The sequence below is a fragment of the Gobio gobio genome (assembly GCF_949357685.1).
Source record: "Gobio gobio genome assembly, chromosome: 19".
In the NCBI taxonomy this organism is placed as follows: Eukaryota; Metazoa; Chordata; class Actinopteri; order Cypriniformes; family Gobionidae; genus Gobio; species Gobio gobio.
Window position 1 is genome coordinate 43,693,610 of NC_137112.1, and position 24,826 is coordinate 43,718,435.

General features: G+C 42.3%; 2 protein-coding genes across 7 annotated transcripts in view; both read left to right on the top strand.

Annotated features, from left to right (window-relative positions):
- LOC307142847 (inter-alpha-trypsin inhibitor heavy chain H3-like) overlaps positions 1 to 11,329 on the top strand; it is a 31,692-nt gene extending 20,363 nt beyond the window's left edge. The window contains exons 15-22 of one of the 6 annotated variants that reach the window (XM_079843981.1): positions 4,696 to 4,731; positions 4,805 to 4,879; positions 4,957 to 5,070; positions 5,167 to 5,341; positions 5,430 to 5,578; positions 7,694 to 7,891; positions 10,199 to 10,283; positions 10,363 to 10,754. In XM_079843981.1, the coding sequence (XP_079700107.1) occupies positions 4,696 to 4,731; positions 4,805 to 4,879; positions 4,957 to 5,070; positions 5,167 to 5,341; positions 5,430 to 5,578; positions 7,694 to 7,891; positions 10,199 to 10,283; positions 10,363 to 10,477 (947 nt within the window). In that variant the 3' untranslated portion in view covers positions 10,478 to 10,754. Of the gene's footprint in view, positions 1 to 4,695; positions 4,732 to 4,804; positions 4,880 to 4,956; positions 5,071 to 5,166; positions 5,342 to 5,429; positions 5,579 to 7,693; positions 7,892 to 10,198; positions 10,284 to 10,362 lie in introns of all 6 variants that reach the window. The other 5 variants (XM_079843984.1, XM_079843982.1, XM_079843985.1 and 2 more) reach the window with 5 other exon arrangements.
- A 1,594-nt stretch (positions 11,330 to 12,923) lies between these two features.
- Positions 12,924 to 20,099, top strand: LOC307143639 (inter-alpha-trypsin inhibitor heavy chain H3-like; the record flags this gene model as incomplete). The annotated part of the gene is made up of 13 exons (XM_079845366.1): positions 12,924 to 12,938; positions 15,215 to 15,378; positions 15,572 to 15,676; positions 15,778 to 15,940; positions 16,015 to 16,125; positions 16,218 to 16,346; positions 16,447 to 16,563; positions 16,837 to 17,005; positions 17,083 to 17,193; positions 17,485 to 17,666; positions 17,752 to 17,931; positions 18,137 to 18,264; positions 18,332 to 20,099. The coding sequence occupies 13 exons, from the start codon at positions 12,924 to 12,926 to the stop codon at positions 18,513 to 18,515; spliced, it is 1,758 nt and encodes a 585-aa protein (XP_079701492.1). The 3' UTR covers positions 18,516 to 20,099.
- Positions 20,100 to 24,826: the final 4,727 nt, after the last annotated feature.

Genomic DNA, 24,826 nt, shown 5'->3' on the forward strand with positions numbered 1-24,826 from the left:
TATGCCTCGCCACTCTTGTTCCCCGCTGAGGAAGGAGGTGAGGCAGACCGTGCGCAACGCCACAAAGCCTTGCCACGCTCAGCCCCTCCTTCATTTGGAGAGCGCGCTTGGCGGTGGTCGATGCTCCCATGCCTCGCCACCCTCAGACGCCTCTCCCTTCGCCAGCAGGGAGCGCCGGCTGTGGGTTCGCACTCAAGCGGCCTCCCCACACTCGCACGCCCCCTCCGCGGACGCAGGTAAGTGTTGCACAGCACACTCAGATCCCACTTCGGGCCGCTCCCATGCCGTCCGAGTCGGATCCCTGCATTTCGCGTTGCTGCCCCGCTGTGGGTACGTCTGTGGTTAATCCCCTTGCTCGTGTCTGGGAGCCTGGCTAGCGCTTCCCAGCCCGTCTCGGTGCCGTACCATCAGGCTCGGCTATGCGATTCAGTTCGCCCGGCGTCCCCCTAAGTTCGGGGGCGTTCACTTCACGACAGTAGAGAAGGAGAGCGCCCCCGTGCTAATGGCGGACATCGCAGTCCTACTGGCGAAGGACGCGATAGAGCCGGTCCCTCCAGCCGATATGAGGTCTGGGTTCTACAGCCCGTACTTCATTGTACCCAAGAAAGGCGCGGGTTACGGCCGATCTTAGACCTGCGATTCCTGAACCGGTCCCTTCACAGGCTGCCGTTCAGAATGCTAATGCAGAAGCACATCTTCAGGTGCGTCCGTCCCCAAGATTGGTTTGCAGCGATCGACCTGAAGGACGTGTACTTTCATGTCTCGATTCCCCCTCGACACCGGCCCTTTCTGCGCTTCGCGTTCGAGGGACGGGCATATCAGTGCCCTTCAGCCTGTCCCTGTCGCCCGCGTCTTTACGAAGGTTACGGAGGCGGCCATTGCTCCCATGAGAGAGCATGGTGTTCGCATTCTCAACTACCTCGACGACTGGCTGATCCTTGCCCAGTCGTGAGAGCAGTTGTGCGAACACAGGGACAAGGTGCTCAGTCACCTCAGCCAGTTGGGACTTCGGGTCAACTGGGAGAAGAGCAAACTCTGTCCCACACAGAGGATCTCTTTTCTCGGTATGGAGATAGACTCGGTCAACATGACAGCGCGCCTCACCGAGGAGTGCGTCCAGTCAGTGTTGAACTGCCTGAATTCGTTCAGAGGCAGGAAAGCGGCACCACTGAAACACTTTCAGAGGCTCCTGGGGCATATGGCATCCGCAGCCGCAGTAACGCTGTTGGAATTGCTCCATATGAGACCGCTTCAACGCTGGCTGCACGACCGAGTCCTGAGATGGGCGTGGCGCAGCGGTTCCCTCCTCGTCCAAGTGAGTCCGAGGTGCCGCCAAACCTTCAGCCCGTGGTCGGACCCTTCGTTTCTACGGGCGGGAATTCCCCTAGAACAAGTGTCCAGGCATTCTGTTGTCTCCACGGATGCCTCATCCACCGGCTGGGGTGCCATGTACAACAGGCTTGCAGTTTCAGGTCTGTGGACGGGGCCTCAACTTCAATGGCATATCAATTGCCTCGAGTTGTTAGCAGTTCGTCTTGCACTCAGCCACTTCAAAGTTCCGCTCTGAGGCAAGCACGTTCTGGTCCGTACGGACAACACTGCGGCCGTTGCGTATGTCAACAAACAGGGTGGTCTACGCTCCCGTCGCATGTCACTACTCGCCCGCCATCTCCTCTTATGGAGTCAGAAGCATCTGAGGTCGCTTCGTGCCATTCACATTCCGGGCCTGCTCAATCGTGCAGCCGACGAGCTCTCACGACAGCCAGTGCTCCCGGGAGAGTGGAGACTCCATCCCCAGGTGGTCCAGCTGATATGGAGTCGCTTCGGGTCCGCACAGGTAGACCTGTTTGCCGCCCCGGGCACTACCCATTGCCAGTGGTTTTACTTCCTGACCGAGGGGACCTTCGGCTCGGATGCTCTGGCACACAGCTGGCCCCGGGACCTACGCAAATATGCGTCCCCCCAGTGAGCCTTCTTGCACAGACACTGTGCAAGGTCAGAGAGGACGAGGAGCAAGTCCTGTTGGTCAGTCTATATTGGCCCAACCGGACATTCCCGGAACTAGTGCTCCTCGCGACAGCACCTCCTTGGCCCATTCCTCTGAGGAAGGACCTCCTGACTCAGAGACGGGGCACCCTATGGCACCCACGTCCGGACCTCTGGAATCTCCATGTCTGGTCCCTGACAGGACGCGGAGGTTCTAGGTGACTTACCGTAAGCGGTAGTTGACACCATCACTTCCGCTAGAGCCCCCTCTACAAGGTGCCTCTATGCATTGAAGTGGAACCTGTTCCTCGATTGGTGCTCTTCTCGCCGAGAAGACCCCCGAAGATGTTCGATCAGGTCTGTGCTTTCCTTTCTACAAGATGGGTTGGTGCGAAGGCTGTCTCCCTCCACCCTTAAAGTCTATGTTGCCGCTATCGCCGCTAATCATGAGCTAGTAGATGGAAAATCTCTAGGTGAGCACGATCTGATCGTCAGGTTCCTGAGGGGTGCGAGGAGACTAAATCCGCCTCGCCCTCCCTCTACACCCTCTTGGGACTTAACTCTGGTGCTAACTGCACTACAGAGAGCGCCCTTTGAGCCTTTGCAGTCAGCTGAGTTGAAAATCTTGTCGTTAAAGACAATACTCCTGACTGCGTTGGCCTCCATCAAGAGGGTAGGGGACCTGCAGGCATTTTCGGTCGACGAATCGTGCCTGGAATTCGGGCCTGGTAACTCTCATGTGATCATGAGACCCCGGCCTGGATATGTGCCCAAGGTTCCCACTACTCCCTTCCGGGACCAGGTGGTGAGCCTGCAAGCGCTGCCTTCGGAGGAGGTAGACCCAGCCCTAGCTTTTCTCTGTCCAGTCCGTGCTCTCCGGACTTACATGGACAGAAACGCAAAGCTTCAGGACCTCAGAGCAGCTCTTCGTCTGTTATGGAGGACAGCAGAAGGGAAAGGCTGTCTCCAAGCATAGGATGGCCCACTGGATAGTGGATGCCATCGTCTTGGCTTATGAGTCCCAAGACGTGCCCTGCCCGCTTGGGTTAAGAGCCCACTCCACTTGGGGTGTTGCTTCTTCCTGGGCGCTGGCTCGTGGCGCCTCGCTGACAGATATCTGTAGAGCTGCGGGCTGGGCGACACCTAACACATTCGCTAGATTCTATAGCCTCCGTGTAGAGCCGGTATCTTCCTGTGTGCTCACTTCCCATAGTCAGTAACACCGAAGTGCCCGTTCTAGTGTCGGCTTGCTGCGCCATTCCCTCCCTCATGGTACGGATACGTGCGCTTATCTGCTCCAGTCGAGTTCCCCAGAACGGCGAACCCTGTCGAGTCCTCCGCAACCCGCGGCAGTCGGACGTGGCGGAGCGTTTGACGCCAGGTCTAACACTCGTATGCATTGGTGGAATTTGTGTTAGGCTGGGTTCCATATGTTGTGACCCCCATGGCGGTCCCATATGTGTATTCTTCCACAGTACGGCTCCCTACGGCGAGCCCGTGTCTTCCATTGGCAGAGAACTCTCTGCCGTCTCAGTAAGGTGTTGTTCCCCCGCCTCTGGGACTTCCGTATGTTGTGCTGCCCACGGCCAGCCCATACGTGTATTCTCCATATGGTAACTCCCTCCAGGCATGATGTGGCTTCCGCAGCGGCCTTCACAGGCACGCTTTCCCAGCGTTATCCAATACAGTCAGCTGAGTGGGTCTTGCGGAACAGCAGCTTTGACTCTCCCTGCATGAATTTCCCCGCCCGTATCAGATCGGGGTCTGAGGGGCTCATCGCTGGGCGCTGGAAGTGGTAGTAACTGTGGCGTTTTCCAAAGGGATCCCAATTCGTCGGTACGTCCGATGTACGTCGAACGTAACCGACTGAAAGGGAACGTCTCGGTTGCGTATGGTAACCCTCGTTCCCTGAAGGAGGGAACGGAGACGTACGTCCCGTCGCCACAGTTGCTGTACCATCACTGCAGGGCCGAGTCACTAAGTTCGGCTCGTCAGTGAAAAACAGCGTGCATTCGCTCTCGCTTTTACTGTTTATACCCGCGGCGCGGGGCGGAGCGCGAGATGCAAATCTCGCACGCCAATGGCCCAATGGCCTGTTCTCTATATCTCGAAGCTGATAGGGGCTCCCTGAAGTGATCCCAAATCGTCGGTATGTCCGACGTATGTCTCCGTTCCCTCCTTCAGGGAACGAGGGTTACCATACGTAACCGAGACGTTCTTTGACTTTTAGTGACAAAGACTCCTATACTAGCTTCCTCGAGAACACGTTTATAATTGGTTCGTTTTTTTGTTATTATTGAATATTTGCTTTATTAAAATCAAAATCAAATGTAAATTCTGATTTTTTTTAAAAGTATAGAGAATTAAATGAAGATAAATGAAATAAGGCATTAGGTGTGATTCAGAAACGAAGCTTCTTAACATGTATAGATACATTTTAGTCATGGAAAGAAAATTATTTGATTGTAGCACATGTTTTGTGAAAAGAATTATAATGAAAGATTTTTTTGAGAAATATTACAAAATAATTTGGTACAATTTACTGATTCATTGAATTATTTCTCTAAAGGTTTTAAGATGCACTGGTACATTTTTTATTATTATTTATTGATTTCATTGAGTGCTGTTCCTTCGGCATGTTACTTCGGTTAGTAACATTGATCAACTTACTTGGTATTTAATACACCCCCCCCCCCCCCCTTTTTTTAGACTCTGACTCTGACTCTGATGATTACATCGCTTCTGGTATGTATTCAAATGGTGAAGCTTTGATTCTTCCTTGTGTAAAATACATCTAATCAGTTGCACCTTCTATTAGATTATTTCTTTATGTTAACTGAAAAGCCCATAGCTCCACCGTACTGGAGTAATACTGTTCTCCCTACTATGTCAGGTACATAAAGATCTCTCAAACATACTTATAATTGTATATATTTATTATGATACAGCATTTGGTTATGTTTTTCTCAGTTCCAACCGTTAGTAGCAATCGGTTCCTGCTGCCCGCTGCTGGTCAGTCTAAGCCACTTTGTTTTGACGTTCCTGTTCTTCACAAACTCAAACTGCTACAGGATTCTGCTTCAGGTAACTATTACACACTTACTCTACGTGCACATCCTTTTGAAAGTCATCTTTTTTGTTGAATGTTTTGTAGACTGTGTGGCTTTCTGTGTGTCTTAGAGTTCTCTATGAATGGAGAATTCACGACTAGACGAAAAGGATTCAGGAAAATTGCTTTTCATTTCAAAACAAACCATCACCTGACAATAAACACAAAGTCTATCAAATTCCAAGATGGCCAGAATCATGTTGAGTTTTTGTGGGACCAGGCACCATCTCAACACAATACAGAGGGGTATAAACTACTCAAACTATACGTGTTTTACTACATGTGTGTGTTAAAGTGAATTAGAATTAATTCATCAGTTTCTCTGTTTCAACAGTGTGTCTCTGATTCTACGGAGTAATGAAGTGGATGTTACCATGGGAAATATAAGCGTTGTTATTCTTCTTCACAAGAAAAATGGTGAAGCGTTTCTGTGGCCTGCTGTTCGCCAACAGCCAAAAGATGTCAGTTTGATGGGCATTTTAGGTAAGAGTGCTCACGGAAAAAACATTTTAACATGTCAAACACTTTACACAATTGACCCAGATAACAGGGAGCGTTCTCAGAACTTTAACTAATGTTTTGGCAAGGTTCTCTCAAAGTTATGAACAAATGTTTTTTCAGTAACATTAAAAGAGTGTTTGTTTAAAGTTATCTGGTCTTTTGAAATGTTCTCAAAACATTAGCACAAAATTTTTATTTGTATGTGTAGTTCAGTCATGAAACTCTAGATGGTGCCGCTTTACATGCAATCTGCAAGCAATCACATCATTACCACATGGCTCAAGCTGATTGGCCTCTGCTGATCCTGCAGCCAATGAGATTGCTTGCTCAACATTTAAATAGTCTGGTTCGTTGTTTGCAGTTAATCAGAATTACCTCCTACCTCCCCCAGCTCCACCTGCCTAGATCTGCTACAGGACTTATGTATGTCTATTCATGCAGCAGCAGAATATCTTACATGCTCACGGCAGTGTGTCTGTGTATCTATTAGCAATAGGAAGTCCATACTTGCTCTGCAGAAGCAATAATCAAAAGCAGAAGCAGCAGTGTAGCAGATCTAGTCTGCCAAGAACAAATACATCAACATTATCATATTCAATAACATGCTAAAACTATTCAAAGAGTTGTCATGATTGAAATATCGTTCATGGAATGTTTTGTTTTGTTTTCTCTGAAAAAGTTTATTTGGACATTCCTCTAGTGTTTTTACTGCTCGATTCAGAATGTTTGGAGAATTCAAAAGTAACGTTCACATAATGTAAGGATGTCGCCCTTGGCTGGACTTGAACCCGGGTCTCTGGTGTTCTAAGTGTGGTGTGTTCTCCACTGAGCTAACTCCCAGACAATGGAACCCAAGAGCAGAAGAGTAAAGAGTCAAGAGACTTGAGTCTTCCAAAAAATAAAAATAGTCTTTACTTGAGAAACCAAAGCACAAAGTACAAATGAACTAGGAGAGCAGAGCTTCCATAAAACAGAGAAACAAAAATAGACACAAGGGTCAAAAAATGTACAATAAAGGCACAAAACTTATCTTGAGATCTGGAGACAGGAGAACATAGGTTCAAGACTGAACATAATGGCAAGGAACAAGCACACTTATAAAGGGCAAGACACAGGTGAAGGGAATCAGGGCTAATGAGGAGAGTTCTGAGTAACCATTAAACACACTGGCACCATCTGCAGGAGTGGAGAGCACTGAGCATGGGGTTAAAGTGCCATCTGGAGACCTGGAGGGAGCATAACATGGACGCTTAAGGAGGGCACCCCCTGCAGGCTAGGAGTGGAACGGCATCCTAGAGATTGGATCATTACAGGAGCCCCTTCCCTAGGAACGGCACCTGACGTTCTTCTAACGTTTCCCTTTGGCTTGGCGAAACTCTGAGATGAGAGTCGGGTCTAAAATATCTCGAGCAGGAATCCAGGACCGCTCCTCTGGGCCAAAGCCCTCCCAATCCACCAGATATTGAACTTTCCCACGAACCATGCGAGAATCCATCAGCCTGCGGACCGTATAAGCTGGCTGGCCATCAATGATGCGAGGTGCTGGGGCGGGTTTCTTAGCTGGAGACAGAGTAGAACAAACAACGGGTTTTAAACGGGAAACATGAAAAGTGGGATGAATCTTCATGGACCTGGGCAGAAGAAGTCGATAGGAAACTGGGTTAATCTTCTTAAGGATTTTGAAAGGGCCAATGTATCGTGGGGCTAGCTTGCGGGACTCCACCCGCAATGGAAGGTCTCTGGTTGAGAGCCATACCCTTTGTCCCAGGCGAAGCGAGGGTCCTACCCTTCGGTGTCGGTTTGCCTGCCTCCGCTGTTGTCGGGCAGTCCTCAATAAGGCAACGCGTGCTCTTTGCCAGGAACGCCGGCACCGGCGGAAAAGCTGTGTGGCAGCTGGAACATCATCCTCTGGCTCCTGTCCGGGAAATAGAGGGGGAGGGAAACCATACTGACACTCAAAAGGGGACATACCTAGTGAGGAATGGTAAAGGGTATTATGTGCAAATTCAGCCCATATTAAATGGGAGCTCCATGTGGATTGGTTGTCTGCAACCAGGCACCTCAGTGTCTTTTCAATTTCTTGATTTACCCTCTCAGTTTGGCCATTTGACTGGGGGTGGAAGCCAGAGGACAGGCTGATGGAAGATCCGATGAGTCGGCCAAACGCCTTCCAGAACCGGGAAGTAAACTGCGGTCCCCGATCAGAAACCATATCCTGGGGAAAGCCGTGGATTCTGAACACATGCTTCATCAATAGTTCCGCAGTTTGGCTAGCTGTGGGGAGCTTGGACAAAGGTAGGAGGTGACAAGTCTTAGAAAATCTGTCTACCACTACAAGGATTACCGTGTTTCCTTGAGACTGTGGCAAGCCTGTAATGAAGTCCAAGGAAATGTGGGACCATGGGCGTCTTGGAATGGGCAGAGGGCATTATCTAAAATTTGGCAGTCAGATCCCCAGGTCCTAACGACCCCTTGGGACCAGTCAATGTGTGGGTTGTGTAAAGTCAGCCAAGGGAAGCCGAGGATTAGAGGAAGTTTAGGAGAATGAATCAGGAAGAACTGTATCCATTCCTGATGTTGGCCCACCTGTAGCTGGAGAGGTGGAGTACATTGATTAACTTCTCCTGAACCCAGAGGACTGCCATCCACTGCTGTGATGTTAAGGGGTTTCTGGAGAGTCGCTGGCTGGATAGTGAGTCTCTTAGCCATCTCATAGTCCATAAAACTCCCAGCAGCCCCAGAGTCAACAAAGGCACATACTTGGTGATGTTGGTTACCATGGGTGACAGTAGCTTGGATTGTCAGACCTGAGGTTGCTGAGCAGGGGAATGTTTCTATTCTCGCCCTGGCCCCCCTCCTCCTGGGCGAGAGTTGGCTTTTCCCGACAACTCAGGACAGGCAAAGCGAAAGTGACCTGGCTTGCCACAGTAGAGACAGCATTTCTCCCTTATCCGTCGGTTGCGCTCGGTTTGGGAAATTCTGGTTCCGCCCAGCTGCATGGGCTCCTCGGGGGCACTAGGAGATGAAGGCAGCTTAACAGCGCTGGCTGACTCGAAAAATCTAGTCTCCTGTTGTCGCTCCTGCTGGCGTTCCCTGAGCCGATGATCTACCCGGATAGCCACGTCAATGAGGGACTCGAGGTCAGGCGCAGTGTCTCGGAAGGCTAACTCATCCTTGATATCAGGAGACAAAGCATGGTGAAAGGTAGCCCTCAAGGCCCGTTGATCCCACCCACTCTCTGTGGCAAGAGTGCGAAACTCTATAGCGAACTCTGCTGCACTTCGAGTACCTTGAGAGAGGTGTAGCAGGCGGTGATCAACATCCCCCCTGCTGGCTGGATGGTGAAAAACTCTTTTCATCTCAGAAATGAATGTATGGCAGTTAGTTGTTACTGGAGAACTCTGGTCCCACAAAGCAGAGGCCCAGTCCAAAGCTTTACCCGTTAGGAGTGTAATAATGTAGGCCACCTTACTATTCTCTGTAGGAAAGCTGCTGGGTTGAAGCTGGAAGGCCAGGGTACACTGGGTAATAAACCCTCTGCATCTCTCGGGACTGCCATCGAACCTCTCTGGTGCTGGTAACTTGGGCTCTGATGGGAGTGGGAACATGGATCTGTCTGGAGGACCAGGGGGTGACTGAAGTTCTTGGGATGAAGCGGCTTGAGACTGGAGACTCAAAATCTGGAGAATCTCTGACAGCGCCTGGTCATGTCGCTGTATGGTTGTTGCTTGATCTGAGAGGGCTGCCAAAATACGGTCCACATTAGAGGGTGGTGAAGGTCCTTCTGCTGGGCTCCCTTCCATGGTTCAGTCTTGCTGTAAGGATGTCGCCCTTGGCTGGACTTGAACCCGGGTCTCTGGTGTTCTAAGTGTGGTGTGTTCTCCACTGAGCTAACTCCCAGACAATGGAACCCAAGAGCAGAAGAGTAAAGAGTCAAGAGACTTGAGTCTTCCAAAAAATAAAAATAGTCTTTACTTGAGAAACCAAAGCACAAAGTACAAATGAACTAGGAGAGCAGAGCTTCCATAAAACAGAGAAACAAAAATAGACACAAGGGTCAAAAAATGTACAATAAAGGCACAAAACTTATCTTGAGATCTGGAGACAGGAGAACATAGGTTCAAGACTGAACATAATGGCAAGGAACAAGCACACTTATAAAGGGCAAGACACAGGTGAAGGGAATCAGGGCTAATGAGGAGAGTTCTGAGTAACCATTAAACACACTGGCACCATCTGCAGGAGTGGAGAGCACTGAGCATGGGGTTAAAGTGCCATCTGGAGACCTGGAGGGAGCATAACATGGACGCTTAAGGAGGGCACCCCCTGCAGGCTAGGAGTGGAACGGCATCCTAGAGATTGGATCATTACACATAATGTTTGAAGAAAGATCAAATGGAATGTTCCCCTAACATTCACATAACTGAGAAAAAAAGAGAACATTCAGAAATAATGATTTATTTAACGGGAATGTTAGGAAAACTATCTTAGAACATATTTTTGTTTTGTTAGCTGGGTGAGCAATTAATGGTACATTTTGATTTGTAACTTTTGTTAAACCAACACGGGATAAAATCTCAATAACTCTGGATTATATTGAAGGAAAAGCTGAGGCTTCATATGAGGAGGTTCAAGGATCACAAACACCAACTCTAAAGATAATGGACCAGGAAGTGAAGGCGAGTGTGTAAGTGATCAAAAGATATACACACAGCTGATTTTTCCCTTTATTATATATCTGTTTTAATCTATGAATGTATCTTTAGGGAGGATGTCACAGACTACACACTTCCTTCAACTCCAGTTATCAGATGTTGGCTTGTCCCGTTCCAGGCTGTGATGCAGAAAGACATTTCTGATTTCACTGTCACTAAACTGTAGAGATCTACCTATCTATCTATCTATCTATCTATCTATCTATCTATCTATCTATCTATCTATCTATCTATCTATCTATCTATCTATCTATCTATCTATCTATCTATCTATCTATCTATCTATCTATCTATCTATCTATCTATCTATCTATCTATTAAATAGCAATCAAAATTGTATGCATAGCAACCCTTTGATTGATGCCTTTCTAATTATTATTTCTAAGTATGTATTTTTTGAGGTCATGTCTGATGATAAAATAAAAACAGCAACAGAATTCTACAGAATGTAATGCATTTTCAAGTTAGATAATATATTTTCTAAAAAGCAATTTCGAGGGATTCAAGAGTCTCTGATGTAGCAAATTAGCTGAAGGGAAATATAAATAAATATAGCTGCAAGCAGCAATACCGGTGCCAAGCGCAAAGAAGAAGACAAGCATGCCAAAATATGCTGGCAATGTCAGATCAACTGGAGCAATGATCAATTAAAGACCTATTAAGGTGATTTTAGGCAAAATAGCTGTAAAATGATAAATACAGTCAATAATAATGATTTAATGATTTATCACTTTCAACCAATAGGTGGCACGGTTACGAAATTGATGTGGTGTGGTCAAAATAAGGGAACAATGACACATGCAAAGATTGGTGTCAATATATCAAAGCAGGGTGTCAATATAGTGTCAATATGTCATTGCAGAGATATAGCCACAAGAGGCCATTTCATTATAAGTATGGACCACATGGCGGTGTTGTTTTGAAACCTTTTAAGTAGCTTAAAGGCATGGTGCTGATGGCACATACCAAGTTTCGTAATAAAACACCAATTCATTTGTAAAGCATAGCCTTTTATATCATAATACTGCATTGTAGTTAATGGTAATTTCATGTTTTGTTATATTATAGCGCCACGAAGTGGCACAATCTTACAATTTTTTTTATGTGTCCTCGGAGTGAGCCCATACATGTCTGTGTCAATTTTGGTGAAAATATCTTGTTTAGTTTTGGAGTTATAGACATTTATATGAAAAAACACATGAAAAATGACTGACACCTGATTTTGATTGGATTGTACACCCCCTTACTATCAATATTTTGACATTTGGGCATTGGCGTACAGCTATCGACCTATGTTTTCGAACTTCTGACGCTGGTTTCGTCTCGATCGGACTAGCGGTTTCGAAGATATCAGCTAATGTTTTTAAAGCGCTAAATTACAACGCTGCACAAACCATCGAACCACCGAAACCTAGCAAGTCTGGTATCGTTGGACTCGGCAAGGATTCAGGAGACAAAAAAAGTTACTCCCATGAAAATAAGTTAAGTTCACCCAAAGTTATAAGCATTTGAAAAAAAAAATTATCCACTAGGTGGCGCTGTTTCGAAACTTCTTGGGCTCATTCAGGGCATCGTGTTGATGACCAAAACCGAGTTTCGTAACAATCCGTTCATGTGTTCATAAAATACAGCATTTTAGCACATAATTCAAAATGGCCGACAGCCAAAATGGCCGATATGGTAAAATTTAATATCAGACGACTCGGCATGACGTCCTGAATCTAACAAGACCACTTTTATGATTTTTGGACAAACGGTTCAAAAGTTATAAGCAAAAACAGCCATTTTTTGTATCTCCCGACCAGTAGGTGGCGCTGCGCCGAAACGCTGCATGTTGCCTCAAGTCATGCTTGTGATGACATGTACTAAGTTTGGTTTGAATACGATAAAGCGTTGCGGAGATATTGCCTTATGTGTGTTTTTGCAAGCAATACGTAAAATTTGTTTGCGTGTTTATCGAAAACGATTTGATGAATCAACTTGATTTGCAAGATTTTTTGTCAACATGGTCTAAAGATGATCTGGTTTAATTTTTGTACAAATCGGATGAATCGTCTAGGACGAGTTTGCAAAAGTAGGTTTTTCGGAAAATTAAAAATGGCGGGAAAATTATTATGACGGAAAATGACGTCGTAGAGTGCAATCGAATCGTCTTGGGCCAAGGAATCAGAGGAAAAAAAGTTTAGTCCAAGAATTTTGTTTCTAGCCCTTATGGTTCAAAAGTTATTAGCATAAACATGAGTCAAATTTTGGACTGATGGTGGAGCTAGAGGGATTGAGTTAGAGACTCCAAATTTGCTATGGTGACTTTTCAGACTGTCCTCTAATAGTGTGCCAAATTTCACAACTTTTTACCATACGGTTCTATGGGCTGCCATAGACTTTGTGGCGGAAGAAGATGAATAATAATAATAATAGGAACGGGAACGGTTTCAATAGGTGCCTTCGCACCTTCGGTGCTTGGCCCCTAATTAATCATAACTCGTTATAATTAATTATAAATATTTGGATCAGTTCATAAAATTAACATGGTGTAGCAGAATTAATACCACAATCAATTAACCTGTTCGTCCAACGAACGCTCAGTATTAATGATTTATTAATTCTAAGAAATGTTAATTTCCGAGGTAAGAGAAATATCATTCTTACTGTACTACTTAGAGCATGTAGCCAAAATCTACATCTCCAGTAGATGAGCATGAACCACAAACAAGACATGAACAAGACTTTATTAAACACTTAAACTAATATAACACACACAAACACACACACATGTTTGTTTTTGTGAAATGTGAGGACATTCCATAGGCGTAATGTTTTTTATACCGTACAAACCGTATTTTCTATCCCCTTACACTGCCCCTGCCCCTAAACCTAACCCTCACAGGAGACTGTGCAGTTCACTTTCTGTGAAAAAAAACTTGTTCTGTGTGATTTATAAGCATTTTGAAAAGTGAGGACATGGGGAACGTCCTCATATTTCACCCTCTTTTTGTAATACCTATGTCATACCCATGTCATTATACACATTTGTGTCCTGATATTTCACAAAAACATGCCCACACATACACACACACACACACACACACACACACACACACACACACACACACACACACACACACACACACACACACACACACACACACACACACACACACACACACACACACACACACACACACACATAGAGTTTACAAGGGGAAAGAGAGTTGAAGCAGAATACAGGAAAGCAAGAAGTTATGTTTGAAATTCAGCAGATCAACAGCCTTGAGCAAACCATCAGTTTCTTAAATCGAACACACCCTTCTTTAAATGGGGTACTTAATGTATCAAATGATGAGACTAAGGGCCCTATTTTAACTATCTGACCACATAGTCTGAAGCATTTTGCGAGTTTCACGACAGAAAAAAACAGTCAACGCTCCAGGCTCCAAAAGGGTTGTACCTAGTCTCTTACTGAGTCATGGGTGTGTTTTGGGTGTAGTGTGCAATAAACCAATCAGTCTCATCTCTCATTCCTTTTAAAAGCCAGGATTCGCTATTTATAATGTCTCGCCCATTTGAATAAAACTGTCCTGATGTCATTTGTGGAGGTTCAGCCAGAGAGCAGACTTGAACCTGACTATACATCTCTGGAGAGATCTGAAAATGGCTGTGCACCGACACTCCCCATCCAACCTGATGGAGCTTGAGAGGTCATGCAAAGAAGAATTGGAGAAACTGCCCAAAAATAGTTGTGCCAAGCTTGTAGCATCATACTCAAAAAGACTTGAGGCTGTAATTGGTGCCAGAGGTGCTTCAGCAAAGTATTGAGCAAAGGCTGTGAATACTTATGTACATGTGATTTTTTTTTTCTCCTGTTTTAGTTTTTAATACATTTGCAAAGATTTCAAATAAATTATTTCACGTTGTCTTTATGGGGTATTGTTTGTAGAATTTTGAGGAAAATAATTAATTTAATCCATTTTGGAATAAGGCTGTAACATAACAAAATGTTCTCTTGGGCGTCTTTCTCATCTCAGCCAGTTCACAACAACCTGTGAAGGTGAGGATCAACACGCAGTTTAAGAAGTTTTTAGAAGATGTGACAAAATTCTAAAAACAGATGAATTATTTGTATTTGAGATGAACATCCAGGCAAATTAGATTTACTTCATGAATATATGTTCAAAAGTTTGTGGTCAGTAAATGTAAAAAAAAAGTAAATTTTTAAAGAAATTCATGTTTTTAATCATTAAATTGATCAAATGTGACTTCTAGAAATGTATAATGTTACAAAAGATTTCTATTTCAAATCAAAGTTAATGTTTTCTAATTTATTCTTCAAAAACCCTAGAAAAGTATCACAGTTTACACAAAAATAATTTAGCAACACAATTGTTTTAACACTAATTAAAAACAAATGTTTCTTAAGAAGAAAATCAGAAAATTATAATGATTTCTGAAGGATCGTGTGACACTGAAGACCAGAGTAATGATGCTGAAAATCAGCTTTGCATCACGGGAATAAATTATATTTTGAAATGTAATATGAAAGAAAACAAAATATTTTACTTTTGGTTTGATTTAATATGCCTAAATATGTCACAAAATTACTGATTTTAGTGTATTTTAAATCACATAAATGAAGCCTTGGTGAGCCTAAGAGACTTCATTCTGAAATGTTTAAAAATCTTACTGACTTTTGAACAGCAGTGTTTAATTTCAAATGCAGTTTGAGTAAAGAGAACCATCGATTGCTCAATAGTTTACACTGAGATGTAGTCATCAAAATGTATTTGTTTTTTAGTCCAAAGGCCTTTTCTCTACGCCATTTTGAAGCAGTAAATATTTGAACAATCCCACACAACAAGGAGTAAATGTGCATCCAATATGACTGTACTGTTTGATGTCTCAACAGAAACAATATGTGGATATATACAGCTTCCACATTAACTCCACGGTCACCAGTCGCTACGCCACAACCGTCATCACAAGCCGTGTGGCGAACACAGTGAATGAGTCTCAAGAGATCCAGTTTGAGGTCAAGATACCCAAGAATGCCTTCATCAGCAAATTCAGAATGTAGGGAAACATGAGTATTGTTATATAAGGAGAGATAAAGTGGTAAAGAAGCCATTTATAACATGTTGGTCTCAGGTCAGGTCCATCTGTTAATGCAGCTAAACAACAACAAAATATGTCTGAGATAAACATATATTAAGAGTTGTTATTGTTGTTAATAACATAAATTATGTTATTGTCATTTTCTCCATAGGACCATAGAGGGGAAGACATATGATGGTGTTGTGAAGGAAAAAGAGGAAGCTCAGCAGCAGTACAGTCGAGCAGTATCTCGAGGAGAAAGTGCTGGACTGATCAAGTACTGATCAATTTTTTTTTATTTATTTTTAACCTGTTTTTTCCATAAAATGTGTTTTTATAGCAGGTTTAGTAATATGCTGGGATTCATTTCTATTTCAGATCTGTTGGAAGGACTTTAGAGGACTTTAAAACTTCAGTGACAGTGGCTGCTTTTAGTAAAGTGACTTTTGAGTTGACCTACGAAGAACTGCTAAAGCGCCGCCTTGGCAAATATGAGCTGCTCATCAATGCTCAACCGATGCAGCCGGTGGCAGACTTCAAGGTAGAAGAAGAACCGAAGAGGGAAATAGATAATCAATTAAATGAATAGAAAGTTCACATTTCTTCTCTCATTAGATGGATGTACATATACAAGAGAAACCAGGAATTTCCTTCTTGGAGGTGAAAGGAGATTTGAGCACCGGTGATCTGGCCAATGCCATCAAAACCACCAGAGCAGACAAAGACGTAAGAGAGGTGCAAAACACTTTGCTTAGGTGTTCTCATTATGCTACTACACTTCAAACAAAGTTACCAGATGACCAAACTGATCATTTCAGGCATGGGTGACCTTCTACCCCACTCGAGATCAACAGACCAAGTGTAAAAGCTGTGGAGAAAATGGACTGAATGGTGACCTGCTCATAACATACGATGTTGAGAGACCAAATCCTAAAGGAGAAGTCATGGTACATTTTCAATAACATGATTTACAAGAGTAAAATAAATTTGCCAAAGCATTTTGAAAGACTGGCTATGTAAAAAGACATGAATTGTATTTTCTCTCAGGTATCAAATGGCTATTTTGTCCACTACTTTGCACCCTCTGATGTTCCACGTATTCCCAAAAACGTGGTGTTTATCATTGACCGAAGTGGTTCTATGAGCGGCAGAAAAATACATCAGGTAAATGTCAACGTTTCAGCCAAATCAACCGAAAGGATAACAAGCTATGAAATTAGTGATGGTAAAACCACTGAAGGACATTTTTTGAAGGATCTCTCAGCATTGTGTATTTGTTTTATTCTTAAAAGAACAGGGTTTACTGTATTGAAATCACTGGATCATTTGCTTACTTTAATCTACTAAAAAATTCTGCCCGCATCTGGTAAATGAGGCTCCAGTCGTGATAGAGAAAGAATAACCTCCAGGTGTTCTGACAGAAGTGTTTGTCTTTAGACTCGTTTGGCTCTGCTAAAGATTTTAAGTGATCTTGATGAGGATGACCACTTTGGATTGATCACCTTCGACAGGGAAGTTAACACATGGAAGCGTGAACTCCTGAAAGCTACCAAGGAAAACCTGGAGAATGCAAAATCTTTTGTGAATGAGATCAGAGATAGAGGAGGTGAGTTCCTAAAGCTAAAATGGAGAGTAAGAAAGTTGTACCTCAAAGTGACACAACTATGTTTGTTCTTCCTTTAGCCACAGACATAAACGCTGCAGTTCTAGCAGGAGTGGACATGATCAATCGACATCCACGAGAGGGAACCGCCTCCATCCTGATCCTGCTGACTGATGGAGATCCCACTTCAGGCACAGATTCACACTCACAAACACAAGCTAATGGTGTTTTATCGTAGCACTAGTTCACTCAGTCGAATTAGAAGATCTGTTAATAAAAGGTTTTAGACATAATTAAAATGCCTGTAGGACCAGTGGATTATTATCATGACCGATTTAGTTCTTGTCTTTGTCAATGAGAGAAAAGAATAAGAAGTAATTGCCCAATGTGTCCATTGCTTTCTGATCACTCAGAAATGTCATAAATATGATTTTCAAGCATGTACTGTAGGTAGACTGACTTATATTTGTCCTCTCTAACAGGTGAAACTAACATAGAGAGAATAATGGCCAATGTGAAAGAGGCAATTGGGCCAAAGTTTCCCCTCTATTGTCTTGGTTTTGGATATGATGTTAACTTTGACTTCCTGACAAAGATGTCACTGGAAAATGGTGGAGTTGCTCGCAGGATTTATGAAGATTCAGACGCTGATCTACAGCTGCAGGTGAACTACAGAGAATCAGCTGTGAACTCATCCTCAGTGCTTGTCTGTTCTGTGTTTGAACCCTTTATTTTGGTTTGTATTGTAGGGCTTCTATGAGGAAGTCGCCGTCCCTCTCCTCACTGATATTCAACTTAAATACACAGGAGGGACAAACCTTACCAAGACCAGCTTTAACCTGTACTTCAACGGCTCTGAGATTGTGGTATCAGGACAAATCACAGACAACAGTGTGGAGAGTTTCACCACTGAAGTCATTTCAGTATCAGTAAGATCATCATGCTTTACAAATTGTATCAAATTGGTAGGGATTTTTCTAGACAGTCTCAACCGAGCTCATTATATTGGATATTAGAATCATTGATGGTCAGTTGTTTAAGTTTGGAATAATGGTTACTTTGTTTTCAAAGAAGGTCATTGCTGAAAGTGTTAATGGCAACATTTCTGATGAAAATTATGTTATTTCTGAGCAGAAAGGCAATAATGTGACGTATCAGGAAACTGTAATGACAAAAGACCCCAGTGACGTCCCATCTGAGAATGAAGATTTCATGCAGAGACTGTGGGCCTACCTTACAGTGAAGCAACTTCTGGAAAGACAGTAAGTTTATGAGTGATATGACATTCTGCATTTTAAGTTGGACATTGAGGACATCTTTCTGTCTCAGGGTGCTTCTTAAAGGACAAGAGAAAGAGGATGAAATGAAAGAAGCTCTCAAACTGTCCCTAAAATACCAGTTTGTCACCTCCCTCACTTCTATGGTCGTCACGAAGCCACAGGAAGGTGAAGTGGAAGTTGCAGACAAACCCAAAGAGGGAGGAGAGGATCCCAGACCTCCAGGTGAGAACTGAGAGGTTTTAGTATCTTACAAACCTTGTAAATGAAAGAGCAAGGTCCATTTTATGCAGCAAAATAAATAAAGTGACAGTGATAGCAGCAATATTAAAAGTTATTTACAAATGTATTAATCAAGCTTTGCATCAACTGCATTTTTGCATTCCAATATGTATCTGAACTGGAATAGATTCAGCTGTATTTATACACAAGGGGGTTCAAAAGCCATAGATCACTTGTGACATAGTTTTATTCAATTACTGAACAGTTTATATTACAAGTCATTGCAAAATGTATTATCTGCATAAAATGAGTAAAAACTTTCGACATGAACATGTGTACATGAAGTATGTCTCCTTTTGTCAAAAATTAGTGTAGAATCTTAAACATTTCTTCTTCATTTTTATCATAACGTTGCTTTGTTTTAGAATGTTCACCTTAAACTTTGTTTCCAGTTTTATATAAAAGAAAATCACAGATTTTCACAACTATGGTCTTGGACTTACTGCCCACTGTATACTGTGAATAACACTTTTCTCTGTCTTTTTAATCAGTAATGAATTTCCGTCTTTCATCTTCGAATTCATTTGCATGTATAAAACAGTTAACCCTTTAAGACCTAAGGGTATTTTTACAATTAATTTTCCGCCTGGTGTTATTTACTAAAAAAGCTTGTAAAACATCAACCCTGTTGTGCACAGACAATTGACATACCTCTTTTTTTTCAAGACAAGTTGCTCTGTCAGTATATTTGTGTTGCATTGATGTCACCTGAATGTAAAATAAGTTATGGGACCATAAAGACAAATGAAAACATAAAACGGAAATTGAATCACTCAAATATTTATTGAAAACACACACAAATAAATAAAAGCTAAGCATATTTCCTCTGGAAAACAGTTTGTTCAAGTCTTTAGAGTCCTGGAACCCAGGAATAAACATGATAACTTATACAGAACCAAAACTATTTACATTTTTCCAAAAAAAGTCCAGGCGCTTTTGGCCTCTTTGGATTTTGGATATTTACTGGTGCCAAGCCTCAAAACAGTTCCTATCAGGAACTTCTCCTCAAACTTTCTCCTCAAACTTTTTCCTCAAACTTTCTCCACAAAACTACTAAAAACTGCAGCGCGTCTCTCTCTCTCTATCCTCAACACTAGTCGTGCGTCTCTCTCTCTTCACAATAAAAGAGCTGTGGTTCATGCGTAATGACGCACACCAACGTGGATGACGGATCAGCCTGTCATTGGTCAAACCCTCATCCAAAATGGCAGCTAGCATCGCGCTAGCGGCAAAAATGACGGAAAATTTATAAATTATGGACATCAAGTGGATATATCTTGGATGTAAGCGTTTTGATTTATTGCTGAACAACTCCAAAAAGATGCACACGTTCCAGGCTGGATAGAAAACCTTCTGTAAAGGCTACAAAGACACCAAAGACACCCCCGTGATGGCTAGCTCGTTAGCTTTCTGCTGGAAAAAACGGTAAGAAAATCGATAAAAGTTTCATGAAATAATATAGATATTTATCGGAGGTGCCGTGTGACGTCGTGGGCGATGCCGTCGGGCTCTGAGGGTTAATTTACTCAAACTATATTAAAAAAAAGAAAGAAAGTAAAGTGGGTACTAAGTCTTGTACATCAGTTGTCTATTGGATTTTGAGATGAAACGCATCTCTTTTCCATCTACTCAAAATTTCTTCATGTATATCTCACCAGAGAGAAGTCTGTCGCTTTCACAGGACGATTCAGTTATAATATTTTTAATAAAAATTACGAGGTCAAAAAATAAAAGAAACATATACACTCTTTAGGCATAACATTAGGATCACCTTCCTAATATTGTGTTGGTCCCCTTTTTGTGGCCAAAAAAGCCCTGACCCGTCGAGGCATGGACTCCATTAGACCCTTGAAGGTGTGCTGTGGTATTAGGCACCAAGATGTTAGCAGCAGATCCTTTAAAAACTGTAAATTGTAAGGTGGGGCCTCCATGGATCTTGTTTGTTCAGCACATTCCTGGACCATTTTTGCTGTGTGGCAAGGCTCATTATCTGCTGAAAGAGCCACAGCCACCAGAGAATACCGTTTCCATGAAAGGCTGTATATGGTCTGCAACAATGCTTAGGTAGGTGGAACGTGTCAAAGTAACATCCACATGGATGGCAGGACCCAAGGTTTCCCAGCACAACATTGCCCAAAGCATCACACTGCCTTCGCCGGCTTGCCTTCTTCCCATAGTGCATCCTGGTGCCATGTGTTCCAAGGCGCACACGCACCCGGCCATTGACATGATGTACAAGAAAACATGATTCATCAGAGCGGGCCACCTTCTTCCATTGCTCTGTGGTCCAGTTCTGATGCTCACATGCCCAATATTGGTGCTTTTGGCTTTGGACAGGGCTCAGCATGGGCACCCTGACTGGTCTGCGGCTATACAGCCCCATACGCAACAAACTGTGATGCACTGTGTATTCTGACACATTTCTATCAGAACCAGCATTAACTTCTTGAGCAATTTGAGCTCCAGTAGCTCGTCTGTTTGATCGGACCACACGGGCCAGCCTTCGCTCCCCACGTGCAACAATGAGCCTTGGCCGCCCATGACCCTGTGGCCGGTTCACCACTGTTCCTTCCTTGGAGCACTTTTGATAGACACTGACCACTGCAGACCGGGAACACCCCACAAGAGCTGCAGTTTTGGAGATGCTCTGACCCAGTCGTCTAGCATCACAATTTGGTCCTTGTCAAACTCACTCAAATCCTTACGCTTGCCCATTTTTCCTGCTTCTAACACATCAACTTTGAGGACAAAATGTTCACTTGCTGCCTAATATATCCCACCCACTAACAGGTGCTGTGATGAAGAGATAATCAGTTATTCACTTCACCTGTCATAATGTTATGCCTGATCAGTGTTCATAAATATATAATCTACAATAAGATTAACATTTTGTAAATAGATACAGTGAATTTTAATGCAGAATTCAATAGGCTATACTGCATCTGCCTTTATATATATATATATATATATATATATATATATATATATATATATATATATATATATATATATATATATATATATATATATATATATATATATATATATATATATATATATATATATATATGTTCCCTCTTGTTTTATATCCCAGTTCCAGGTAATTTGAGTCCCGGTCAGGTTGGTCAGGTCAGTCATGCCCGTCGGGTCAGTCAGCCCAGTCGGTTCGGTAAGCCCCCCCGTTGGAGCTTGCTGAAAAGTCTACCTGATCCACCTGCTGCTCATCCCGGGTTCCATGGTATGCTTTTTGTCTTCTTCTTCTAAAAGTTGGCAAAGCCTCCTATACTTTCTCGAGAAAGTGTTTATCATTGGCTGCTTTGTTTTTGTTTTTACAAATAATTACTGCAAATATGCTTTGTTAAAAGCAAAGGTGTTGTTCTAATGCCGTACGGTACGCCCTTCTTTCTTTTTCTGACCACAAAAGGTGAGTTTGTAAAAATGTCCCACTTGCGCTCGCCCATATAATGGCAGTGTATAGTGATCAGATTCAAGCTTTTAAAAAAAGACACAAAAGTATCACAGAACGATTCCATGTGACATGTGTCGTATATTCCAAGTGTTCTGGGGGTATACAATAGGGTTTGGTGAAAAACAAACCAAAATTGTATTATTTAACAGAAGTCCTTACTTTGGTCGTTGGTCTTCTGTGCTCGACTGCACGTTTGTGAGACTCTATTAGCTCCACAGTTCACTTCGAAAAAGTACAACATTTGTGAGAAATCAAGAACAATAAAAACACAACCATGTGTACTTTCTTCTCAAGGTTAATGTATCCATTGTGTTCATCGCAACAAGAAGTTATCACGTTCACATCCGGTCCAGAGATATTCAACTCAGTGAAGAAAGTGCACACTGCAATTCAATTACTGATTCATTAAATTATTTCTCTATTTAATGGTTTTAAGATGCATTGGTACATTTTGTATTAGTATTTATTGATTTCATTGACTGCCCCCCCCCCCCCCCCCACCCCTCTTTTTTTTAGATTCAGGAGGCATGCTGCTCCTTGGTTCTTGTATGTATGAATAAGCTGTAGCTTTGATTCTGCTTTGTGTCGAGTACATCTAATCTGATCAGTTGCACCTCTCTTAGCTTTTCCCATCCTACAAATGAATCCTGTTCTCCCTACTACTATATCAGGTACATAAAGATCTCTCAAACATTCTTATTGTGTATATATTATATATGAATTATGATACAGCATTTGGTTATGTTTTCTCTCAGTTCCAATCGTTAGTAGCAATCGGTTCCTGCTGCCCGCTGCTGGTCAGTCTAAGCCACTTTGTTTTGACGTTCCTGTTCTTCACAAACTCAAACTGCTACAGGATTCTGCTTCAGGTAACTATTACACACTTACTCTACGTGCACATCCTTTTGAAAGTCATCTTTTTTATTGAATGTTTTGTAGACTGTGTGGCTTTCTGTGTGTCTTAGAGTTCTCTATGAATGGAGAATTCACGACTAAACGAAAAGGATTCAGGATAATTGCTTTTCATTTCAAAACAAACCATCACCTGACAATAAACACAAAGTCTATCAAATTCCAAGATGGCCAGAATCTTGTTGAGTTTTTGTGGGACAAGGCACCAACTCAACACAATACAGAGGGGTATAAACTACTCAAACTATACATTTTTTACAACATGTGTGTGTTATAGTGAATTAGAATTAATTCATCAGTTTCTCTGTTTCAACAGTGTGTCTCTGATTCTACGGAGTAATGAAGTGGACGTTACCATGGGAAACATACGCGTTGTTATTCTTCTTCACAAGAAAAATGGTGAAGCGTTTCTGTGGCCTGCTGTTCGCCAACAGCCAAAAGATGTCAGTTTGATGGGCATTTTAGGTAAGAGTGCTCACGGATAAAACATTTTAACATGTCAAACACTTTACACAATTGACCCAGATAACAGGGAGCGTTCTCAGAACTTTAACTAATGTTTTGGCAAGGTTCTCTCTAAGTTATGAACAAACGTTCTTCCAGTAACATTAATAGAATGTTTGTTTAAAGTTATCTGGTCTTTAGAAATGTTCTCAAAACATTAGCACAATTTTATTTGTATGTGTAGTTCAGTCATGAAACTCTAACTCTGCTTTACATGCAATCTGCAAGCAATCACATCATTACCACATGGCTCAAGCTGATTGGCCTCTGCTGATTTTTTTTTTCTGAAAAAGTTTAGTTGGACATTCCTCTATTGTTTTTGCTGCTCGATTCAGAATGTTCGGAGAATTCAAAAGTAACGTTCACATAATGTTTGAAGAAAGATCAAATGGAATGTTCCCCTAACATTCACATAACTGATAGAAAAAAGAGAACATTCAGAAATAATGATTTATTTAACGGGAATGTTAGAAATCTTAGAACATATTTTTGTTTTGTTAGCTGGGTGAGCAATTAATGGTAAATTTTGATTTTTAAATTGCCTTGTTAAACCAACACGGGATAAAATCTCAATAACTGTGGATTATATTGAAGGAAAAGCTGAGGCTTCATATGAGGAGGTTCAAGGATCACAAACACCAACTCTAAAGATAATGGACCAGGAAGTGAAGGCGAGCTTGTAAGTGATCAAAAGATATACACACAGCTGATTTTTCCCTTTATTATATATCTGTTTTAATCTATGAATGTATCTGTAGGGAGGATGTCACAGACTACACACTTCCTTCAACTCCAATTATCAGATGTTGGCTTGTCCCGTTCCAATCTGTGATGCAGAAAGACATTTCTGATTTCACTGTCACTAAACTATAGAGATCTATCTATCTATCTATCTATCTATCTATCTATCTATCTATCTATCTATCTATCTATCTATCTATCTATCTATCTATCTATCTATCTATCTATCTATCTATCTATCTATCTATCTATCTATCTATCTATCTATCTATCTATCTATCTATCTATCTATCTATCTATCTATCTATCTATCTATCTATCTATCTATCTATCTATCTATCTATCTATCTATCTATCTATCTATCTATCTATCTATCTATCAGCAATCAAATTGTATGCATAGCAACCCTTTGATTGATGCCTTTCTAAGTATTGATTGGGATTATTTCTAAGTATGTATTTTTTGAGGTCATATCTGATAATAAAATAAAAACAGCAACAAAATTCGACAGAATGTAAATTATTTTCAAGTTAGATAATATATTTTCTAAAAAGCAATTTCGAAGGGTTCAAGAATCTCTGATGTAGCAAATTAGCTCAAGGGAAATATGAATAATTAATCATAACTCGTTATAATTA